We start from the raw sequence: 20,218 nt of genomic DNA on the forward strand, positions 1-20,218 counted from the left end.
TAAACATCGTAATATATAATTTGGAGGTTTTATGGCAATTCCCAGTCCTACTAGTCACCAGTCAGAACATTGAAGCAAAACTCAACAACAATCTAAATAATTTTAGCAATGCCTTGTAATAATCTAGAAATGTTTAGCCAAGCAACCATCCAGAACAGTTAGAACAATAACAGTGTTTAGCAACAGAACAGACTAAGCAGAAAAGTGTATTCCCTGTTGTCTTTCAACTCATGCTTTGTCATTTCATTGTCAAGTGAATGGTTTGACTATGTGCTGTTTCCAAAGCCTCTTCAACACACCAGCTTGTTGGTAAATGGATTTCATCAGACCCTGTTCATGGCCCATTAACTGCATTTCTCCATGGTCTCCTTCCTGTCTTTTTTTAATGCAAATTTTCTATCGCTCCCATTTGTTCATCTCTGCTGGAGCATCCCTTCTTAAGGAGGAACAGTAAAAAGTTAAACTAGCTTTCTATTACAAAACAATTATTGTGTCACTGATTTAAATAGGATAATCTTGTACCATATTGACATAAAATACAAAGAGTTTTGTTGTTATTAACAGCATGAAAAAATAAGGTGCATTAAACATTATTAAAATTAAAACAATTTCATATTTCATTTGTTTACCTGCATGTCATGGGACCATAACCAATGTTGGAAAACCAATGAACATGCAAATGTCATACTTAATTAATAAAACATTTATTTTAAAATTTCTGGAGTACTTCAAGTACATGTATTAGGTGAAAGAGGATCAGATGACTGTAACACCAGGCCAGCAGAGGGAGCCCTTACTCACACTGACTGTTGCTGCTCCCTCTGCTGCCTCTATGGTTACTTCCTGTTTGGCCACCATTTAAGCAGGGCCTTGCCAAACAGGCCATCGCGAAGTATTGCCTTTTTGCCACGGTTTTGTTTTATTGTCATAGTTATTTTGCCATTGTTTTGTTCTGTTTCATTGCCATAGTTTTACCTTGTTTCATTGTTTATTTGTTACTTTTGGTCTGCCCTCTCCGGATTTTGACTAACGCCTGTATTTGTGGATTACGCTATTTTTTTGCCCTGGGTATATCTGCTTTGTTGGAGATTGACCTTGCCTGGCTTGACTACGATCTGTTCATTAAAGCTCGCACGTGGATCTTACACGCTTCCCAGATTCCTCATTACAGAATACTTCACCTACCAGAGATCCAGCAGCTTTGTGTAAACAGGTCACCATGAATCCAGCAGATCATCTCATTCGTCTCCGTCAAGGTAATCGCTCTATTGAAGATTATGTGGCTGACTTCTGTGAACTCTGTTATTTGGTAGACTTTAAGGACGCTTTTCTTAAGGACATCTTTTTCTTTGGTTTGGACACTAAAATAAAATCTCGTATGCCACTACACACCCAACACTGGACTCTAGAACAGCACATTGACTTTGCACTCCAGATAAGCAGCTCTACTTTTACTGTTGGGATTGCGGAGGAGGAGCACCACAATCCCACAGTACCCACATCACCAGAACATTTTCATGTCCTATACGTCACATCTGGAATTGTTCAGGTCATGTCTGCCAAGCCAAAGCCTGCTCACATCATGTCTGCCAAACCAAAGCCTGTTCACGTCATGCCTGCTCAACTCATGCCTGCCAAGCTAAAGCCTGCTACCAAGCCACAGCCTGTTTACGTCATATCTACCAAACCCCAGCCTACTCACACCACATCTGTCAAGCCACAGCCTCCTCACGCCAAGCCTGCCGCTCCAGGGCCTGCTCACGCCATGCCTGCCGCTCCAGGGCCTGCACACAAGATGGCCGCCTTTCCAGAGCCACTACACAAGATGGCAGCCACGCCTGAGCCTGTCGCCAAGATGGTCGCCACGCCTGAGCCTTATGCCAAGATGACCGCCATCCCAAAGCCTGTTCATAAGATGGCTGCCGTCCCAAAGCCTGTTCACAAGATTGCCGCCATTCCAGAGTCTGTTCACAAGATGGCCGCCACGCCAGAGCCTGTCGACAAGATGGCTGCCATCCCAAAGCCTGTTCACAAGATGGCTGCCAGCCCAGAGCCTGTACCCAAAATGGCTGCTACATCCACGCTTCATTGTGTCAACCTGGTTTCAAGATGGTTGGCCTCCAGCATAGAGGACCCACCACTGCTGTTGGTGCGAGCAGCTGGTCTCCATAAACTCACGTCAGCCCACCCAGCACCACCTTATGCCACTTCAGTCAAGCTACAGCCTGTTCACGTCATGTCTGCTGTTCCCTGCAAAGTCAAGTCACATTACAGCTGCTGTTCCTGCCAAGTCAAGTCACATTACAGCTGCTGTTCCTGCCAAGTCAAATCACGCCACAACAGCTGTTCCTTCAACATCAAGTTTCATCACAGCTGCTGTTCCCACAAAGTCAAGTCAGATCGCAGCCGCATGCTTCGCTTCAGGTTCTTTTCTTTTCGCTGCAAATGAGTGCACATGCAATTTGTATGACAAGCTTCTTGCGGGCTACCATTTTTTTTAAATAATAATACCAGTCTCACGTGAGAACTTGCACACCTGACCTCGCGTTGTTTCCATGTCACTTCTCGCGTGTGTTTGGTTGTGAGACGTAGTTTGCGGACCGGGACAAAGTTGTGAGCGATTCTTCCTATTGAAAAGTCATGCAGTGTGAAACCCCCTGTTGCTGATCCATTGTGCAGTGTGAACACAGCAGCGACGGAATGCTACCCCAGATAGTCATGCAGTTTGAAAACATCTGTGACGAGATTGCTTTCAAAATCGTGCAGTCTGAACTCGGCATAAGTCAAGACACACCAAAACTCCATGAGTCAAGCCAAGATACAGCTGTTGTTCTCCATGAGTCAAGCCAAGATACAGCTGTTGTTCTCCATGAGTCAAGCCAAGATCCAGCTGTTGTTCTCCATGAGTCAAGCCAAGATACAGTTGTTGTTCTCCATGAGTCAAGCCAAGATACAGTTGCTGTTCTCCATGAGTCAAGCCAAGTTACAGCTATCCTCCACGAGTCAAGCCAAGTCACAGCTGTCCCCATGAGTCAAGCCAAGTTGCAGCTGTCGTTCCTGAATTAAGTTAAGTTACAACTGGGTTGTCTATGTTAAGCCAAACCACAGCTGATTTCCACGAGCCAAGCCAAGTTACAGCAGATCTTCAGGAGCCAAGCCAAGTTGCTGCTGTTATTCCAGAGCCAAGTCACGTCTCGCCCGAGCGTCCGGAGCCAAGTCACGTCTCGCCTGAACGTCCGGAGCCAAGTCACGTCTCGCCCGAGCGTCCAGAGCCAAGTCAAGTCTCGCCTGAGCATCCAGAGCCAAGTCACGTCTCGCTCGAGCGTCCAGAGCCAAGTTACGTCTGACCTGCCAGAGCCACGCCATGCTTTGTCTGATCTGCCAGAGCCTCGCCACGCCTTGTCTGATCTGCCAGAGCCTTGCCACATCTTGTCCGATCTGCCAGAGCCTCGCCAAGCCATGGTCATTATGCCAGAGCCTCATTATGTTCTGACTGCTAGTGCTGCACACTACACTCCAGAGGCCTCGTCTGTCCACGAGTCTGCTCCAGAGGCCTCGTCTGTCCATGCGTCTGTCCACGAGTCTGCTCCAGAGGCCTCGTCTGTCCACGTGTCCGCTGCGCCAATGCCTTTTACGGAGGCGGTGTTTACGGCAGAACCCCCTGAGGAGGCAGTGGCTACTGCAGATCCTCAAAAGGGGGTACCACTCATGGATACACTCACTGTCCGCTCAACCACTGTCAAGGTTCCTGCTCTGCTGTGGTGGTCATCTGCCTCACTTTGGAGACCTACATGGCGGGAATCTTGGCTCCCTGACCCGCCATGGCTTCCTGAACTGTCTGCTCTGTCACGGCTACCCAAGCTCTCTGATCCGCCATGGCCTCCTGAACTGTCTGCACTGCCATAGCTACCGAAGCTCCCTGACCCACCATGGCCTCCTGAACTGTCTGCTCTGCCATGGCTACCCAGGCTTCATGCTCTGCCGGCCCCGCCTAGGCTTCCTGCTCTGCCGGCCCCGCCTAGGCTTCCTGCTCTGACTGCTCCGCCATGGCTTCCTGCCCTGCCTGCACCGCCATGGCTTCCTGCCCTGCCTGCACCGCCAAAGCTTCCTGCCCTGCCTGCACCGCCTAGGCTTCCTGCTCCGCCAGCCCCACCATGGCTTCCACTACTCCACAGTCTGCCATTGCTTCACGGTCCAGGCCCACCTCTGCTCCATGATCCAGGTCTGCCACTGTTCCATGGCCCAGGTCCTCCAGTGCTTCACTGTCTGCCATTGCTCCACGGCCCAGGACCTCCATTGCTCCATTGTCTGCCACTGATCCACGGCCCAGGTCCTCCAGTGCTCCACTGTCTGCCTCTGCTCCAAGGTCCAGGCCCTGACTCTGTACCTGTTCCCCTTCATGGATCTGGCCCACCGTCCCACCCCCTGCTCTACCACCCTCCTGGACTTATTGACTTTGTTTTGTTTGAGCGCCAGGAGTCGCTCCTAGAGGGAGGGAATCTGTAATGCCAGGCCAGCAGAGGGAGCCCTTACTCACACTGACTGTTGCTGCTCCCTCTGCTGCCTCTATGGTTACTTCCTTCGCGAAGTATTGTTTTGCTGTGCGGACTCTACTAAGCATTTTTTTCTCTTGTTTCATTGCCTTTTTGCCACGGCATTGTCATAGTTATTTTGCCATTGTTTTGTTCTGTTTCATTGCCATAGTTTTACCTTGTTTCATTGTTAGCCACCTGACTAATGACTGATCTTTATGTGAATGTCTATAAAAATTTAATTCATTTCTAAATGTACATAAGCAGTAAGCTATTTTAGAAAGTACAAATTTGATAAAGAGGAATTACGGATTTTTTTAAAACTATTGCTATTGTGTAAATTTGTAATAATAATAATATGTAGTAATAATAATAATAATGATCGAGTGAACGAGTGAACGCTGGCGCTACTTGCTGCCGCTACTTGCTGCCGCTGCTTGCCCGTAACCTTTCAACTTTTTATCTTTCTAGACTTTCCTGAGTCATTTTATGGTTCTATGTCCGAATCAGTGAGCGTAATTGCCCCTAGAATGAAATGCTCTGTTATTTGGAAGCTTCATGAATATTAATGAGCTCCGCTCTGATTGGCTGTTTCACAGAGCTCAATAGCTCGCACATGGATAAAAATATATTTTTAATTAGGAGCTCTAGCCGCTTTTAATATGCGGTTTGTTGAATCTGCCGTTTTGAATCACGGATATTTTAGTGTGATTACTGTGATCGCATGTGCTCTGTGTAAAGTTACAATGCAGAGGGAGTGCTTCCTACCAAACAAGTTGAGCCGCTCCTCAGTGATTCTCCAGATCTGTAAATCATTCACCATCATCAACGCAGTTATTTCTCCATCATTCACCATCATCAGCACAATCATGTCTCTGTTTATGTGGTAAGTGAAATCCTATGTATTGCAGTGTAACAGGCTAGCGCTAGCATTAAGCTAACCATCTCCCTTCAGTGGCTTGCCTTGTTTAACTGATGTGCTGACGTTAGTGATGATTGGGCGATGCAAATGTTGGAGGCGTAACTATTAACGATCTCGGGGATGTTGCGTAACAGTCTGTAATGTTGGAATTGACCTATTTTTCGGTGGTATTTTGCAAATACTAGATTTATATAAGGAGGAAACGATGGTGTTTGAGACTCATGGTATATCATGTCCATGTACTGAACTTGTCATGATCGGGGCTGTGGGTCTCCCCTCAGCCTCCTGAGGTCGCTGTTCCTACACTGCACTTCCTGATTGCATTCACCTGTCTTTGTCATTAGCACTGATTCACTCACATCTGTTCACTATCATCTGGTCTTTAAAAACTCTCACCTTTCACTCCTGCTTCATGGCTGCATTGTCTTCGTGTCCCTTGAACTGTTGCTCCAGTCTCGCTCTTGTTTATCGTGTCCTGTTGTGCCGTGTTGGCCTTTTGTTTGTTTGTTTATTTGTTCATTTGTTTATTGTTGCAATAAATATTCCCTTCCCTGCAAATTGGACCCTGACCTCATCCTTCCCTCTTTCGTGACAGAATGCCACCAGCCAAGATGGGTCCACGCGGGAGGTTGCTCAACCTTCGTCAAGGAGACCGGAGTTTGGAGGATTACGCCGGGGACTTTGTGGATTTGGCTCGTCAGGCAGGGACTGGGCCGGCCAGCCTTGTGGTTTTTTTTCGGATGGGTCTGGCTGAGCCCCTCAGGTCCGTTATGCCTTACTGGCTTCCCGAGGAGTCAATTGAGGAGTACGTAAATCGGATTTTGGGCTTGGAGGGCTCGGTCTTCAGGGTGGAGTTGGCTGCTCACGTTCCTCTGGCTGCGGTGCCCGCTGATGTTCCTCTGGCGGCTATGCCAGCTCACGTTCCTCTGGCGGCGGTGCCCGCTGACGTTCCTCTGGCGGCTATACCAGCTCACGTTCCTCTGGCGGCGGTGCCCGCTGATGTTCCTCTGGCGGCTATGCCAGCTCACGTCTCTCTGGCGGCTTTGCCAGCTCACGTTCCTGTGGCGGCGATGCCCGCTGACGCTCCTGTGGCGGCGATGCCCGCTCACTTTCCTCTGGCGGCGGTGCCCACTGATGTTTCTCTGGCGGCGATGCCAGCTCACGTTCCTTTGGCGGCGGTGCCCGCTGATGTTCCTCTGGCGGCTATGCCAGCTCACGTCCCTCTGGCGGCTATGCCCACTCACGTTCCTCGGGCGGCGGTGCCCGCTCACGTTCCTGTGGTGGCGATGCCCGCTGACGTTCCTGTGGCGTTCCTCCTCACGTTCCTCCCAATGACTTTTCTCAGCTGAATGAATCCACTCCTAGTGGGTTTGTTTACACCTGTCAACCCCGTGGCTCTGGCCGAGGAGGAGGTCTCACGATAATTTACCGCGAGAAATGGAAAGTCTTGCCGGTGTCTGTGCCTGTCTCCAGCTCGTTTGAATCTGCTGTCTGTGAGCTGTCTGGTCCCACTCCAACCATTATTGCTACTGTTTATCGCCCCCCTAAACCAAATAGTGACTTTTTAAATGACTTTGCTGTTTTTCTCACCCATTTATCCTCTCTCTCACCAAACATAATACTTCTGGGAGATTTTAACATCCACGTGGACAATATCAATTTGCCTCTCAGGCAAGAATATCAAGACTTCATTTCCTGTCTAGACAGTTTTGGATGTCAGCAACATATCACATTTCCCACACACTCCAAAGGACACATCCTGGATTTAATCTGCTGTTCTGGTGTCACCCCTTTTGACCTTACAGCTGATGAACTCCCCATAACTGATCACGTTCTCCTCTCATTTTCAGTGAAACTCAAGCTCTCCATTTCTAAAAAAACACGCCTTATTTCTTTTCGGAATATAAAGAATATCGACCCTGCCACTCTCACTTTAAGTATTTATTCCTCCTGCCTCCCTGACATCCACAATCTACCACTCCTGATGCTCTGGTCTCTCATTACAACACTGGTCTCCATATTATTCTTAATTCCCTCGCTCCATTAAAAATCAGATCTGTTTCTTTTTCTATTTCCGCCCCTTGATTCACCTCCGACCTTCGTCTCATGAAAGGCAGAGGTCGGCAACTTGAACGTCTCTTTAGAAAAACTGACCTCACTATTCACAAAGAAATGTATAATAACCACATTTTATGTTATAAGGACTGCATTGCCCGCACCAAAACTCACCACTACCCCAGTATAATCACTGCCAATAAAGGCAACTCTAAGCCGTTGTTTTCCCTATTTAACAATATCACCCAACCTCAAGACTCTCTCCCCCATCACCTGTACACAACCTCCTTCTGTAACTCCATAATGTCATTCTTCATTGAAAAAATTCAGAATATTCATCAGCACCTTGACACAATTCCTCACTTTAGTATCCCAGCAGACTCTCACCCATTCACACACTCATTTTCCTCCTTCCAGCTCCCCACTCTCTCAGAAATCACAGAACTTATTCGGAAATCCAAGCCATCCACTTGTCAACTCGACCCCCTCCCCACACAACTTGTTAAAGCCTGCCTCCCCTCCCTTGCCCCTCTTATCTGTGCCATCATCCACCCCTCTCTCACCACTGGAACTGTTCCAACATCCTTCAAAACTGCTGCCATCACCCCAACCTTTTTTAAAAACCTGGTGCAGACCCCTCCAACTTTAGCAATTTTCGTCCTATATCTAATCTATCCTTCATCTTCCAAAATTCTTGAAAAAACAGTTGCTTCCCCACTTATCCCATAATAACCTGTATGAACAGTTCCAGTCCGGTTTCCGCCCACTTCACAGCACTGAAACAGCACTTATAAAAAATTACCAATGACCTCCTTATGGCAGCTGATTCTGGACTCCTCACCATCCTCATCCTCCTCGACCTGAGTGCAGCCTTTGATACCTTCTGTCACACCACCCTCCTCAACAGGCTGTCTTCCATTGGCATCACCCACACTCCATTAGACTGGTTTATATCTTATCTCTCTGGCCGCACTCAGTTCATTCAACTTAAGTCCTTTAAATCCATCCCCTCCGTTACTTCTGGTGTGCCCCAGGGCTCTGTCCTGAGGCCCCTACTTTTCATCATCTAACTCCTCCCCCTCGGCAATATCTTCCACAAATTTAATATTCATTTCTACTGTTATGCAGATGACACCCAGCTCTTCCTTTCCAGTACACCTTCGTCTACTCTCCCACCCACCTCCCTTACTGATTGCATCTCTGAAATAAAAACCTGGTTTACTCAAAACTTCCTTAAACTAAACAGTAACAAAACTGAGGTTCTCCTCATTGGCACCAATTCCACTCTATCAAAAACAGACAGCTTTTCTCTTAGTATTGACAACTCCCCCGTTTCACCCTCCCCCCAGGTTAAGAGTCTGGGTGTCATCCTTGACAGCACACTATCTTTTCAATCCCACATCAATAACATTACTCGGTCTGCTTATTTCCACCTACGTAATATTTATCGCCTCCGCCCTTCCCTTACCCCCCACACTGCCGCCATCCTTGTTCACAGCCTTGTCACTTCCCGTCTGGATTATTGCAACTCTCTCCTTTTTGGCCTTCCACACAAATCCCTCCATAAACTTCAACTAGTCCAGAATTCAGCTGCCCACATCATAACTTGAACCCCCTCCATCCCCCACATCACTCCTGTCCTTCAAGAGCTTCATTGGCTCCCAGTTCAATTCCGCATCCAATTTAAAGTTCTCCTGTTTACTTTCAAGGGCATTCACAACCTAGCCCCCCCATATTTGTCTGATCTCCTTCATGTTCCCACTCCCTCCCACTCTCTACGATCCTCTTCCTTCATACATTTGTCTGTCCCCACTGCCCGTCTTACCACCATGGGGAGCAGAGCATTCAGCTGCTCTGCTCCCCGTCTCTGGAATTCACTACCACCCCAACTCAGAATTACAATTGATTACAATGTAGGGTGAAATAAACATGAATTAACATAAGAAGGTATGTTCTCAAAAAAAGACGTTATATAAAACAGCTTGCGAGCAGTCACTTGAACCCAGTGTTCATAGTTTATTAGTTAGCTATTTAAACACTAGAGGGAGCTTTACTGTTTTATATATGTATGTTTCTGAAACATTGTTTGTATGTAAAAATTGCACATATACACATAAGGTAGTTTTCATAAAAAAACTTCATGACAGATTTACTGAAACATTGACATAAAGATATGACATAAATAGTAAGTTTAGTATTAGTATAGGTTATTTTTAATTTATCAAGATGGAATGCAACAGATAGTAAATCAAACCATTAAAGGGTTCGAGAAAAAAGGGACAGGTATAGGAGGACAAAGCCCATGTGCTTAATGCCCTAATTTTTCAAAAACATTTTTATTGTTGTTTTCCTTTATAGGGTGCATGTAATGTAATGACCATTTTGCATCTATGACCATGTGAATAAATTATTGTTATCATTTGTTAGCTGTAAGCTAGGCATGGGATGATAACCGGTTTCAAGGTTTAACGCGGTTTGAAAAAGTCATGGTTTCAAAACCGCAAACAAAAAAAGTTATACCGTTCCTACGATATGTGCATTTTTTGAGTCGTCAAAGTGAAAGCGCAGGACTCCCTTCTAGGTTGTGTGTGTGTGCGTACCTGCAGCGAAAACAATGCAGCCCCTCCCCCAGCGGTTAGTGCTGCATGCGCGTGTCTGTGATTGTGCACGTGCTCCACAGTCAGTGAGACTCAGCAGTATTATAAGTTCAGGACGGCCGAAGGAGGTGAACCCCCACAACACAGAGTGGGGAATAGCAGACTATATGTACTAACCATATGTTTCTATGATTGAACATTAGTACAACAATTAAGTTAAAGTGAAATCACGTCTTTGCTTTGAAGCCTTCTGCTATGTTAAAGGTGCAGTGTGTTTTGCGGCATCTAGTGGCGAGGTTGTGAATTGCAACAGTCCACCGCTCACCCCTCCCTTTACAGAACTATGGAAGACCATACAGGATTTAAATCTCACCTTTTTTGACAGCAAAGAATAGTGAGATTTCTTTTAAAATGTAATTTAAGGAATTATATTTACTTAATCATTCAATAAAACTTTGTTATTGTGAATATTACTGTTACTTGTTCATCATTGTGTCAGTGTTTTTTTTTCTCCGCAAGTTGATAATTCTAAGTTAATAAAAACATAATGGTTCATTAAGGTCTTTATGCACCCCTGAAAACATAGTTATTGCACCTCTGTCTAGAGATCATCTTAAATATTACACAGTGCACCTTTAGCATCTTTTCAAAATCACAGCATTAAAAAAACAAAAAAAAAAAAAACAAAAAAAAAAAAACACTCGCTGGCTCTCACGTGTCTTTGAGTGTTTGTTTATTTTTGAAACTGTCACTAATGGTCATATTTTTGCTTTGATTAGTGATTGCATTTTTTCTATTAAGAAGGATTTGTTTTTGAAAATTTTATTTTGTTGATTATTGTTGAGCTGCAGGCTTAGGCTCACACAAGTGACTGAAATTTAATTTAATTAAGAAGATTCAATTATTTATTTTAATTATTTTGCCCGATGTTCCATGTTACAAAATGTTCTATATGTTTCCTAAAATAAAATATAATAAATAAAATATAACAAAACAATACTAAGCATGGGCCTGCTTAAAATGGCTGCCAAACAGGAAATAACCAGCGAAGCAGCAGAGGGAGCAGCAACTGTCTGACTGGGTGAGGGCTCCCTCTGCTGGGCTGGCGTTACAAAAACACACCTTCCCAAGCTTTCTAGTAGCACTTGATTAGCTTGTTCAGGTGTGGGTCCTGATGGTAACATTTCAAATTTCAGATTTAAAATGTATGTTTTATCATTTAGGATCTTATATGCCTTCCTTAGCATTGATTCTTTTCTTATATGCCTCCTTTAGCATTGAATTTTACTCACACAACCGAGTATATACAATGGAAAGAGAACTAGGGAGCTCACCCTTGAGGGGCTCCTGTACTAATAAATTTGGAGTCTGAGTTCATCTTATTAACCAAAGGATTTAAATGCATCTGTTTCAATTTATCCGACAATAATTATAGCTGTAAATAATTAAAAGCTGAACTAAAGTCAATAAAAAGGAGGCGTGCATATGCTTTAGTGTCCTCCAAATGTTTTAGGACTAAATGGGGTTATACTTCCAACTGCTTCATCTGTGCTCCTGTCTGTAAGCCAACTGCCACAGATCTAGCTGTGAGGTTACTTCATTTTTCAACAAGGTCATAATGTACTTTTCAAAACATTTCATTATAATTGATTTTATTGCTACAGGTCTAATTATTCTCGTCTAATTATTATTCCCAGATGGGTGGTGCTCTTTGGGGTAATCACAGATTTTTCCAAAATGCAGTAACTCCATGTGAGTCCAAAGAGTGTTGAAAAAGTATATACCATACTGGGTTAAGTTCTATTGCGCAATTTAAAAGGCGGGCTGAAAAACAGATGAAGAAGTAAATGCACTTGAGAACTATCTACCTCCAGTCTAATACCCATATCATAAAGGGTCTACGATAAAATTTCATTTACATTTATCAGAAAAATCATGCGTTTCATACCGAAAGTAAAAATCATTAAATTCATTAGCCTTCTGTAAGCCATCACTTACGGATTATATGTGCTTTGATTGGTTCCATATTTGTGACAACGTTCATTGCATTCCACAATTTTCAGAGTGGAAAAATTATGGTTCTTCTGTCGTCATCTTGCCTCCATTTAACTCAAAATTTATCTTTTTTGTATGGTTTTTAGCTCAACATAATCATAATCTTTTTAAACACACACAAAAAAATACAGCCCTTAATTTCTTTAGTTATAAATGAATTATTGTTCAGGTATATGATAACGTTCCACACAGAAATGTATATAATCCATTATTGTCTCTGTAGTTTTGTCCATATTATTAAAAACATCCCAGTCTGTGTAAGAATCATCTTTTAAGACTTTCTATGGCATCATCTAACCACACTGTTACTTCTTTCGCATGTGGTTTGCTACATTTGAGCATAAATGTCATACTTTGTTTGATTTCAATGTCTTATTTTAGCGAAGATTGTAATATTATCTTCTGTAAAACAGGCTTAAGAATTTTGAAATTAGAGATGTGCTGGTCGACAAACCATTAACTGGAGCCAGGGGGGTTTGTGTCTGTCTTCAGAAAAGTTCAGATGGCTTTCAGTGCTTAAGACCATTCTGTTTTGCTTTAAATCTTGAAATTATAAAATCTAATTTTAATCAAAAATAACTGCACATGCTACATCTTGTCACAATCTGGTGGGTTGAGGAGTGGAGAAGGAGGAGATCCGGAGTAGATAAAATATAAACAGTTTATTGAAACAAAATACTGAAACTAAATACAAACAAACAAAAACCAGGAGCAAAACCGAGGACATGTAACGTTAACGACGGACAGCGGGGAGTGATCACAAACAGACTTAAATCCACAGATACATGGGCGTGGTCACAAACAAGATGACGAGGGGGGAAATACAAATATGGGCAAGACTAAACCAAAAGGGGGAGAACAAGGACTAAACCAAATGAACTAGAAACATGGGGGGAAAAACACTTGGAAAACAGAACAAAATACTGACATTACACCCCCCTCCCCAAAAGGCGTGTCTCGCGCCGTCTAACATCCATAGGGGAGGGGGGGGTGGGCGCCCTGGAGACCACTAGACAGGGATACAGGAACCAAAGGATACAGGGGTGGTCTCCAGGGCAGATCAGGGAGCTCCGGAGGCCATGGTGGGTCTGGGAGCTCAGGGGGCCATGGCCGGGTAAACAGTCCGGGAGGCCATGGCGGATCTGGGGGCTCAGGAAGCCATGGCCGAGTAAACAGTCCAGGTGGCCATGGCGGATCTGGGGGCTCAGGAAGCCATGGCCGAGTATACAGTCCAGGAGGCCATGGCCGAGTATACAGTCCAGGTGGCCATGGCCGATCAGGGGAGTAGCCCCCCCCCAAATTTTCTTGGGGGAACCTAAGGTATAGTCCACCAAGGAGAGCACGGAAGGGCGCGCAGGAGAGAGCTCCGGCTCTGGAGGGCGCGCAGGAGAGAGCTCCGGCTCTGGAGGGCACGCTGGCTCTTGAGGAGCGGGCTCTGGACGGCACGCTGGCTCTTGAGGAGCGGGCTCTGGAGGACTGGACGACCCCAGCGGAGACTCTGGAGGGCTGGGCGTCTCCAGCGGAGACTCTGGAAGAGCAGGCTCTGGGCGAGCGGTCACTGGAGGGCGCTCTGGCGGCGCAGTCACTGGAGGGCTGGGAGGAATCCAGCGGTGACTCTGGGACACTGGGCGGAACCAGCGGAGACTCTGGAAGGCTGGGCAGAACCAGCGGAGACTCTGGAAGGCTGGGCGGAACCAGCGGAGACTTTGACTTGGCGGTAGCCATCTTGGGTGCAGACTCAGGCTTGGTGGCCGTCTTGGCCGGGGACTCAGCAACGGCGGCCGTCTTGGCCGGGGACTCAGCAACGGCGGCCGTCTTGGCCGGGGATTCAGGAACGGAGGCCGTCTTGCGTGCAGACTCTGGCATGGTAGCCATCTTGAGAGCAGATAATAACATGGCAGCCAACTTGCTTGCAGACTCTGGCGTTGCAGCCATCTTGCTGGCAGACTCAGGCGTAGCAGCCATCTTGCTGGCAGACTCAGGCGTAGCAGCCATCTTGCTGGCTGGCGTGGCGGCCATTTTGTGAGCTGACGCTGGCTTAGCGGCTGACGGGCTTGAGCGCGGAGAGGAAGCCTGAGGTACTGGGCTGAGGACCATCGTGGGGCTTAGGAGGACTTGGGGACACGTGGGAGGCAAGGAGGGAATGAGGTCGCTGGAGTGATATGCGGAGGGCTCTGGCTGTTGGTGAGACGGGGTGACTGCATGTTTCCAGATGACTTGGAATGGGGAATCACATAAATCAAGAACAAAATTTACAAAATCTGCTACGGGACGGTAGCAATCATTAGGACTTATCAAATTAAACAACCTATCATCTTTTAGTCCCATCTGGAAACATGCATTCACCATCTTGTCACTCCATCCCACCAGATGGTAAATGCTCAAAAACTCCTCCACATAGTCCTCCAGCGAACGCTCACCTTGTTGTAAGTTCCAGAGGAGGTCCTCAGCCCGAGTCATGTTGTTTTGGGTCCGTCGTTATGTCACAGTCAGGCTGGTTGAGGAGTGGAGAATGGAGGAGTAGAACCGGAGTAAATGCAAAAAGAACAGTTTATTGAAACAAAACACTGAAACTAAATACAAACAAACAAAAACCAGGAGCAAAACCGAGGACATGTAACGTTAACGACGGACAGCGGGGAGTGATCACAAACAGACTTAAATACACAGATACATGGGCGTGGTCACAAACAAGATGACGAGGGGGAAATACAAATATGGGCAAGACTAAACCAAAAGGACTAAACCAAAAGGGGGAGAACAAGGTCTAAACCAAATGAACTAGAAACATGGGGGGAAAAACACTTGGAAAACAGAACAAGACAGGACAAAATAGTGACACATGTAGCATGTTTGTTTGGATAGTAATTAAAATGCAGTGGTCGCCTTGAATTTCAAATGAATACAAATAATAAAGGCCAAATCGGCCTGTAATAAAGCAAATAAACATTTTGTTTATGTAATTGTTTATCCTTTCTTGTCTCTTGCTTAAATGAGAAGTTCACTTCCAGAACAAAAAATTACAGATAATGTACTCACCCCATTGTCATCCAAGATATGCATGTCTTTCTTCAGTCGTAAAGAAATTTTTTGAGGAAGACATTTCAGGATTTCTTTTCATATAGTGGACTTCACTGGTGCCCCGAGTTTGAACTTCCAAAATGCAGTTTAAATGCGGCTTCAAACAATCCCAAATGTGATTTTAAACGATCCCAGCCGAGGAAGAAGGGTCTTATCTAGCGAAACGATCGGTTATTTTTATTTTTTTCAAATCCAATTTATATACCTTTTAATGTCAAACGCTCTTGTCTTGTGAAATGTCTTGTCAAATGTATTGTTTTGCTCTGCCTGAACTCTGTTTTTTTCCGGTTCAAGACAGTTAGGGTATGTCTCAAAACTCCCATCCCATTTTCTTCCCTTAACTTCAAAATCGCCCTACATGTTTGATCTTCTTTGCATGTTGCACTTTGCAAACACTGGGTCAGTACTTCTGTAGATTTGTGAAGTTGAGGGAGAAAATACGATGTGAGTTTTTCGACGTACCCTAACTGTCTTAACCCAGAATACACAGAGTTCAGGGAGAGCAAGACAAGATGAGCGTTTGGGGTAGAAACAAGTATTTAAACTGTATTTTTTTAATGAAAATAACAGATCGTTTCAACTCTTCTTCCTCGGCTGGGATCGTTTACAACCACATTTGGGAAGCCGCATTTAAACTGCATTTTGGACACTCAAACACAGGGCACCTGGGTCTTGAAGGAAGACAGAAATGAACATCTTGGATGACAAGAGGGTGAGTACATTATATGTAAATGTTCTGGAAGTAAACTTCTCATTACTGCTACAAAGAGATGATACAGGAGAAACTGTGCATCTTCTAACTTTCATACGGATTACTTAAGCCCGGCTCACACTACAGGAGTTTTAGCCCGATTTTCCCCCGATTTTCCCCTCCCGAGAATCGGAGCAAAAATCTTGTCAAGCACCTCGATCGGCCCCGATGTTCGGCGCAGATTATCTTGTAATGTGAGGCTTTCAAAGATCGAATCTTGCACCTCCCGATCTGCTAGCACACAGATCGGGAGGTGCAAGATTCGATCTTTGAACGCCTCACATTACAAGATAATCTGCTCCGAACATCGGGGCCGATCGAGGTGCTTGACAAGATTTTTGATCCGATTCTCGGGAGGGGAAAATCGGGGCAAAATCGGGCTAAAACTCCTGTAGTGTGAGCGGGGCTTTAGTTTGTTTCATTTATGTGTCTGAAAAGAGATGACAGAGACAGTAAAGGCAGAGTGCGCACCCTGTCTGTTTTCTTTATTTTATAAAAGCACAGGTTATTGTTATTATGAGTAGACCCACTACAGATTTCGAATGATGTATTGGTTTATATCTGTACAATCAAAACTGACGGAGCATTTAACTCTTTTTTTTCGGCGTTATCATGAAAACATGCCTCAAAACGTGCTGGTGCGTTAAAGAAAGGAAAAAGAGGGTTAAAGGAAAAAGACCTACAATCGGAATCGGCTGTGGAAAAAAATCATGATCGTGACTATTTAAAATAGTCTTCGGGCTACACTGTCAACACTTTTGATTAACACTGGTTTTGAAAAGCTATAGACTACCATAAAATTAAAATTGTTCTAAATGTTTGTTTGTGTACATAAAGGAAACTGATTTGTTTGCACAATCTGTATTACTAAAAACATTCAAACCCACATGCAAATAGATTGGACCCACCCATATTTAAAGGAGGCATTTTATTTATTTTATTTGATGTAATATACTGTATGCAGTATAGTTTAGCGTAATGGTGATTTTGTTGTTCGGACTTCTGGTTTGAAGTTCTGCATTGTGCCTGTGTTCTTTTTTCATGGTTCTCTTTCCTGATTGTCTACCTGAATGTTACCTGAATTGAATTGCAATGTTGAGCACAATCCCTTGCCCCATTGACTTTAGTTGTAACTACCATACTAAAACACACATTTTGTTTGTCTGCTCTGCTCTGAATGCCACTACTGTATGTACTGAGAAAATTCACTGCAGCTGTCACCACTGTTTTTTTGTTGTTGCATTCCTGTAAATGGCATGTTTTTTTTGCTTTATCAGGTCTGGGCAGAATCTGTGGACATTTTTTTTTATCACCAAACAGCAAAGAAATGACAGTAAATTACTTAATTAATGTAAAAGCTAAATCAAATGTGCAATGACACACACACACACACACACACACACACACACACACACACACACACACACACACACACACACACACACACACACACACACATGTTGGGTTTACATGTTTTATGGGGACATTCCATAGGCGTAATGGTTTTTATACTGTACAAACCGTACTTTCTATGGCCCTACACCTACCCTACACCTAAACCTAGCCCTCACAGGAGATTGTGCACACTTTTACTTCATCAAAAAAACTCATTGGGCATGATTTATAAGCCTGTTTCCTCATGGGGACCTGAGAAATGTCCCCACAAGGTCAAAATCTACTGGTATTCCTATCCTTGTGGGGACATTTGGTCCCCACAACGTGATGAATACCAGGTACACACACACACACACACACACACACACACACACACACACACACACACACACACACACACACACACACACACACACACACACACACGCACACACACACACGCACACACACACACGCACACACAGACAGATGCTTGGCTAGTCAACTGAAGAGCAGCATCTCTAGCCTTTGAGATAATGTTTGGCCTGGAGTGTAGTGGAGTGGATTGAAGGGCTTTGAGAGTGAGGTTAGGGGAGTTATGGGAGCAGGAAAAGGATTAGATTCAGTTTCATCCCCACATGAGCTATGAGCACTTCTGACTGTCTCCTTCCTTCTCTATCCTTACGGTAAACAACAAACTAAACACTGCTCATCACATAAATAGAAACAGAGGTAGAGAACTTCAGTGCCAATCTAATCAAAAGTGCAAATAGATAAAGGTTAATAGCTATGGTACAAGTGCCAATTCAGTGCAAAATACAAGGAATATAAATACTGCAGTCACATTAGTGAAATGTCAGTGAAATTTTCCAAAAATATCTGACCAATGAGCAACAAAGACCAGGATAATTTGTTATATAAATGTCATTGTCAAATGTCTTTGTTTCCATAGAAGTACAAGGAGTTTGAGCAATCGGTGAGGGTGGAGGAGATTGATGGTATCAAACTGGTGAAGAAACTTGCTGGGAAAATGGAGCAGATGTTCCACAAGAAGGCTGAAGCCATAAAGGTAACTGTCTTTGCATGTTTGAAACAGAGAGTTTTATAGGCTTATGTGACTCTTTATCAGGCTTGAGCAAAATGTAAAACACTGTAACACACAGTTTTTCTATAAACTCAAAAGATATTTATATATATAGCTATCCCCCGGTTTCACAGACCAAGCTTAAGTCTAGTCCTAGACTAAATGTAAGTCTGAGCTGTTTCAACTGACAGAAACTTCCACTGACTGATCTTAAAATGTATTATTGCATTTGTTTTGTCTCAAGATGAACACCAGTAATGTTTTTTATCTAAGCACATTTCTAAAAATTACTTAAATGTCCTAATTAAACTATGGCCTAATCCTGGCTTAGTCTAAGCCCTGTCTGTGAAACTGGGCCTATATGTTTTATAAATACCTCAAAATATTTCAACACTAGTCTGTATATCACCTAGCCTTGTATTGAAGTAGTATTTTCAGTTAAAGGGGTCATCGGGTGCAAAACTAACTTTTACATGTTGTTTGCACATTAACGTGTGTTGGTAGTTTGTTTACACAACCACCCTACAATGATAAAAATCCACCCAGTGTTTTTTTTTTAATCTTTAAAAGTAATATCCCCTTTTTAAAATCAGATCATTCTCAGCTTCTTGTCATTGTGACGAAACACAGTAGATTGACATGAGCGTCTTACCTTAGACCCGCCCTCACCGAGCTGAAACAGACCGAATATGATCGCCATTGTGTGACTCGGCTGCAGAAGAAGACTCTAATTGAGTGATTGAGGTGTTCTGTTGTTGGATGTAATAATGAACAAAGCAGTAGTCATTTACTACCGACATCTGAGCCGCTGAAGACGCAGAGGTTTAACGTTACTTTCGTTTTTTAAATAGAAAAAAAAGCGCCAATCGCAATCTACATATGCATCTATCTTCATGCGAATCATCCCTGATGCAGCTTCACACACAGCAGAAGAGAGTAGAAGGTTTTTTTTATGCATCTTTGCAAATGGCCTTTCTTAATAATGTGCTTGTTGGCAAGTTTCGCCGATAAACGCGGCTAAATGCAGCTAAACGCACTAAATGCGGCTAAAGTAAACATTACAGATCCTAATCCCTCAGCAGAGAGGGGCTGGGCGAGCAGAGCTCAAGCAGGGCCATGTCTTAAAATGAGCTGAAATTTTGCAGAGCTGATTTTGACAAGGTAAAAGGGTGTTTTTTTACACTACTATTGGGAATTTTTAACCAAAGTATATTAGAGACTTTTCATTAAGACCCTAAAGATTCATATGAATTTGTGGAAAATGGGCATCCGATGACCCCTTTAAAATGCAAATATCTTTGTAAGTGAAAATCAATTTGTCTTCCCTATCATTTTAGAGAGGGATCAACTGCAGTGTGTGTGTGCATGTGTTGTGTTTAGGAAGCACTAAATGAATGATAGGGAGATGATAAAAGAAATCCATTAAAAGAGGCCCATAATATCCATTTGTCTTGCCCTACAGCGGTTGGTGGAAGCCGCAGAGGAAGCCCACCTGAATCATGAGGAGGATCCTGAATTACAGGTGAGTAACAGCGAGGTGTAACCATGGTAACTGCATCTCTTTACCAAGGCAACAGCACTTAACGAGTGATGTTCAGCCATAACGGCTTGGTATTAAAACTTATGTGGATCTTACCATCAATTTTATGACAATGGAATGATAAACATAAATAATTACACAGTAATTACAATATAAATGAAGCATGCGTCTGTTTAGAACTTTAATTGTTTGTCGTTAGATCCTCTGAATGCACTGCACTAAGGCAT

At 44.1% G+C, this 20,218-nt stretch overlaps 1 protein-coding gene across 1 annotated transcript in view; it reads left to right on the top strand.

Moving 5' to 3' along the window:
- cacna2d3a (calcium channel, voltage-dependent, alpha 2/delta subunit 3a) overlaps nucleotides 1–20,218 on the top strand; it is a 290,790-nt gene that overhangs the window by 13,849 nt on the left and 256,723 nt on the right. The window contains exons 3-4 of the mRNA XM_073818644.1: nucleotides 18,320–18,436; nucleotides 19,914–19,973. Of these exons, the coding sequence (XP_073674745.1) occupies nucleotides 18,320–18,436; nucleotides 19,914–19,973 (177 nt within the window). The remainder of the gene's footprint in view (nucleotides 1–18,319; nucleotides 18,437–19,913; nucleotides 19,974–20,218) is intronic.

Source organism: Garra rufa, chromosome 15, assembly GCF_049309525.1.
Source record: "Garra rufa chromosome 15, GarRuf1.0, whole genome shotgun sequence".
NCBI lineage: Eukaryota > Metazoa > Chordata > Actinopteri > Cypriniformes > Cyprinidae > Garra > Garra rufa.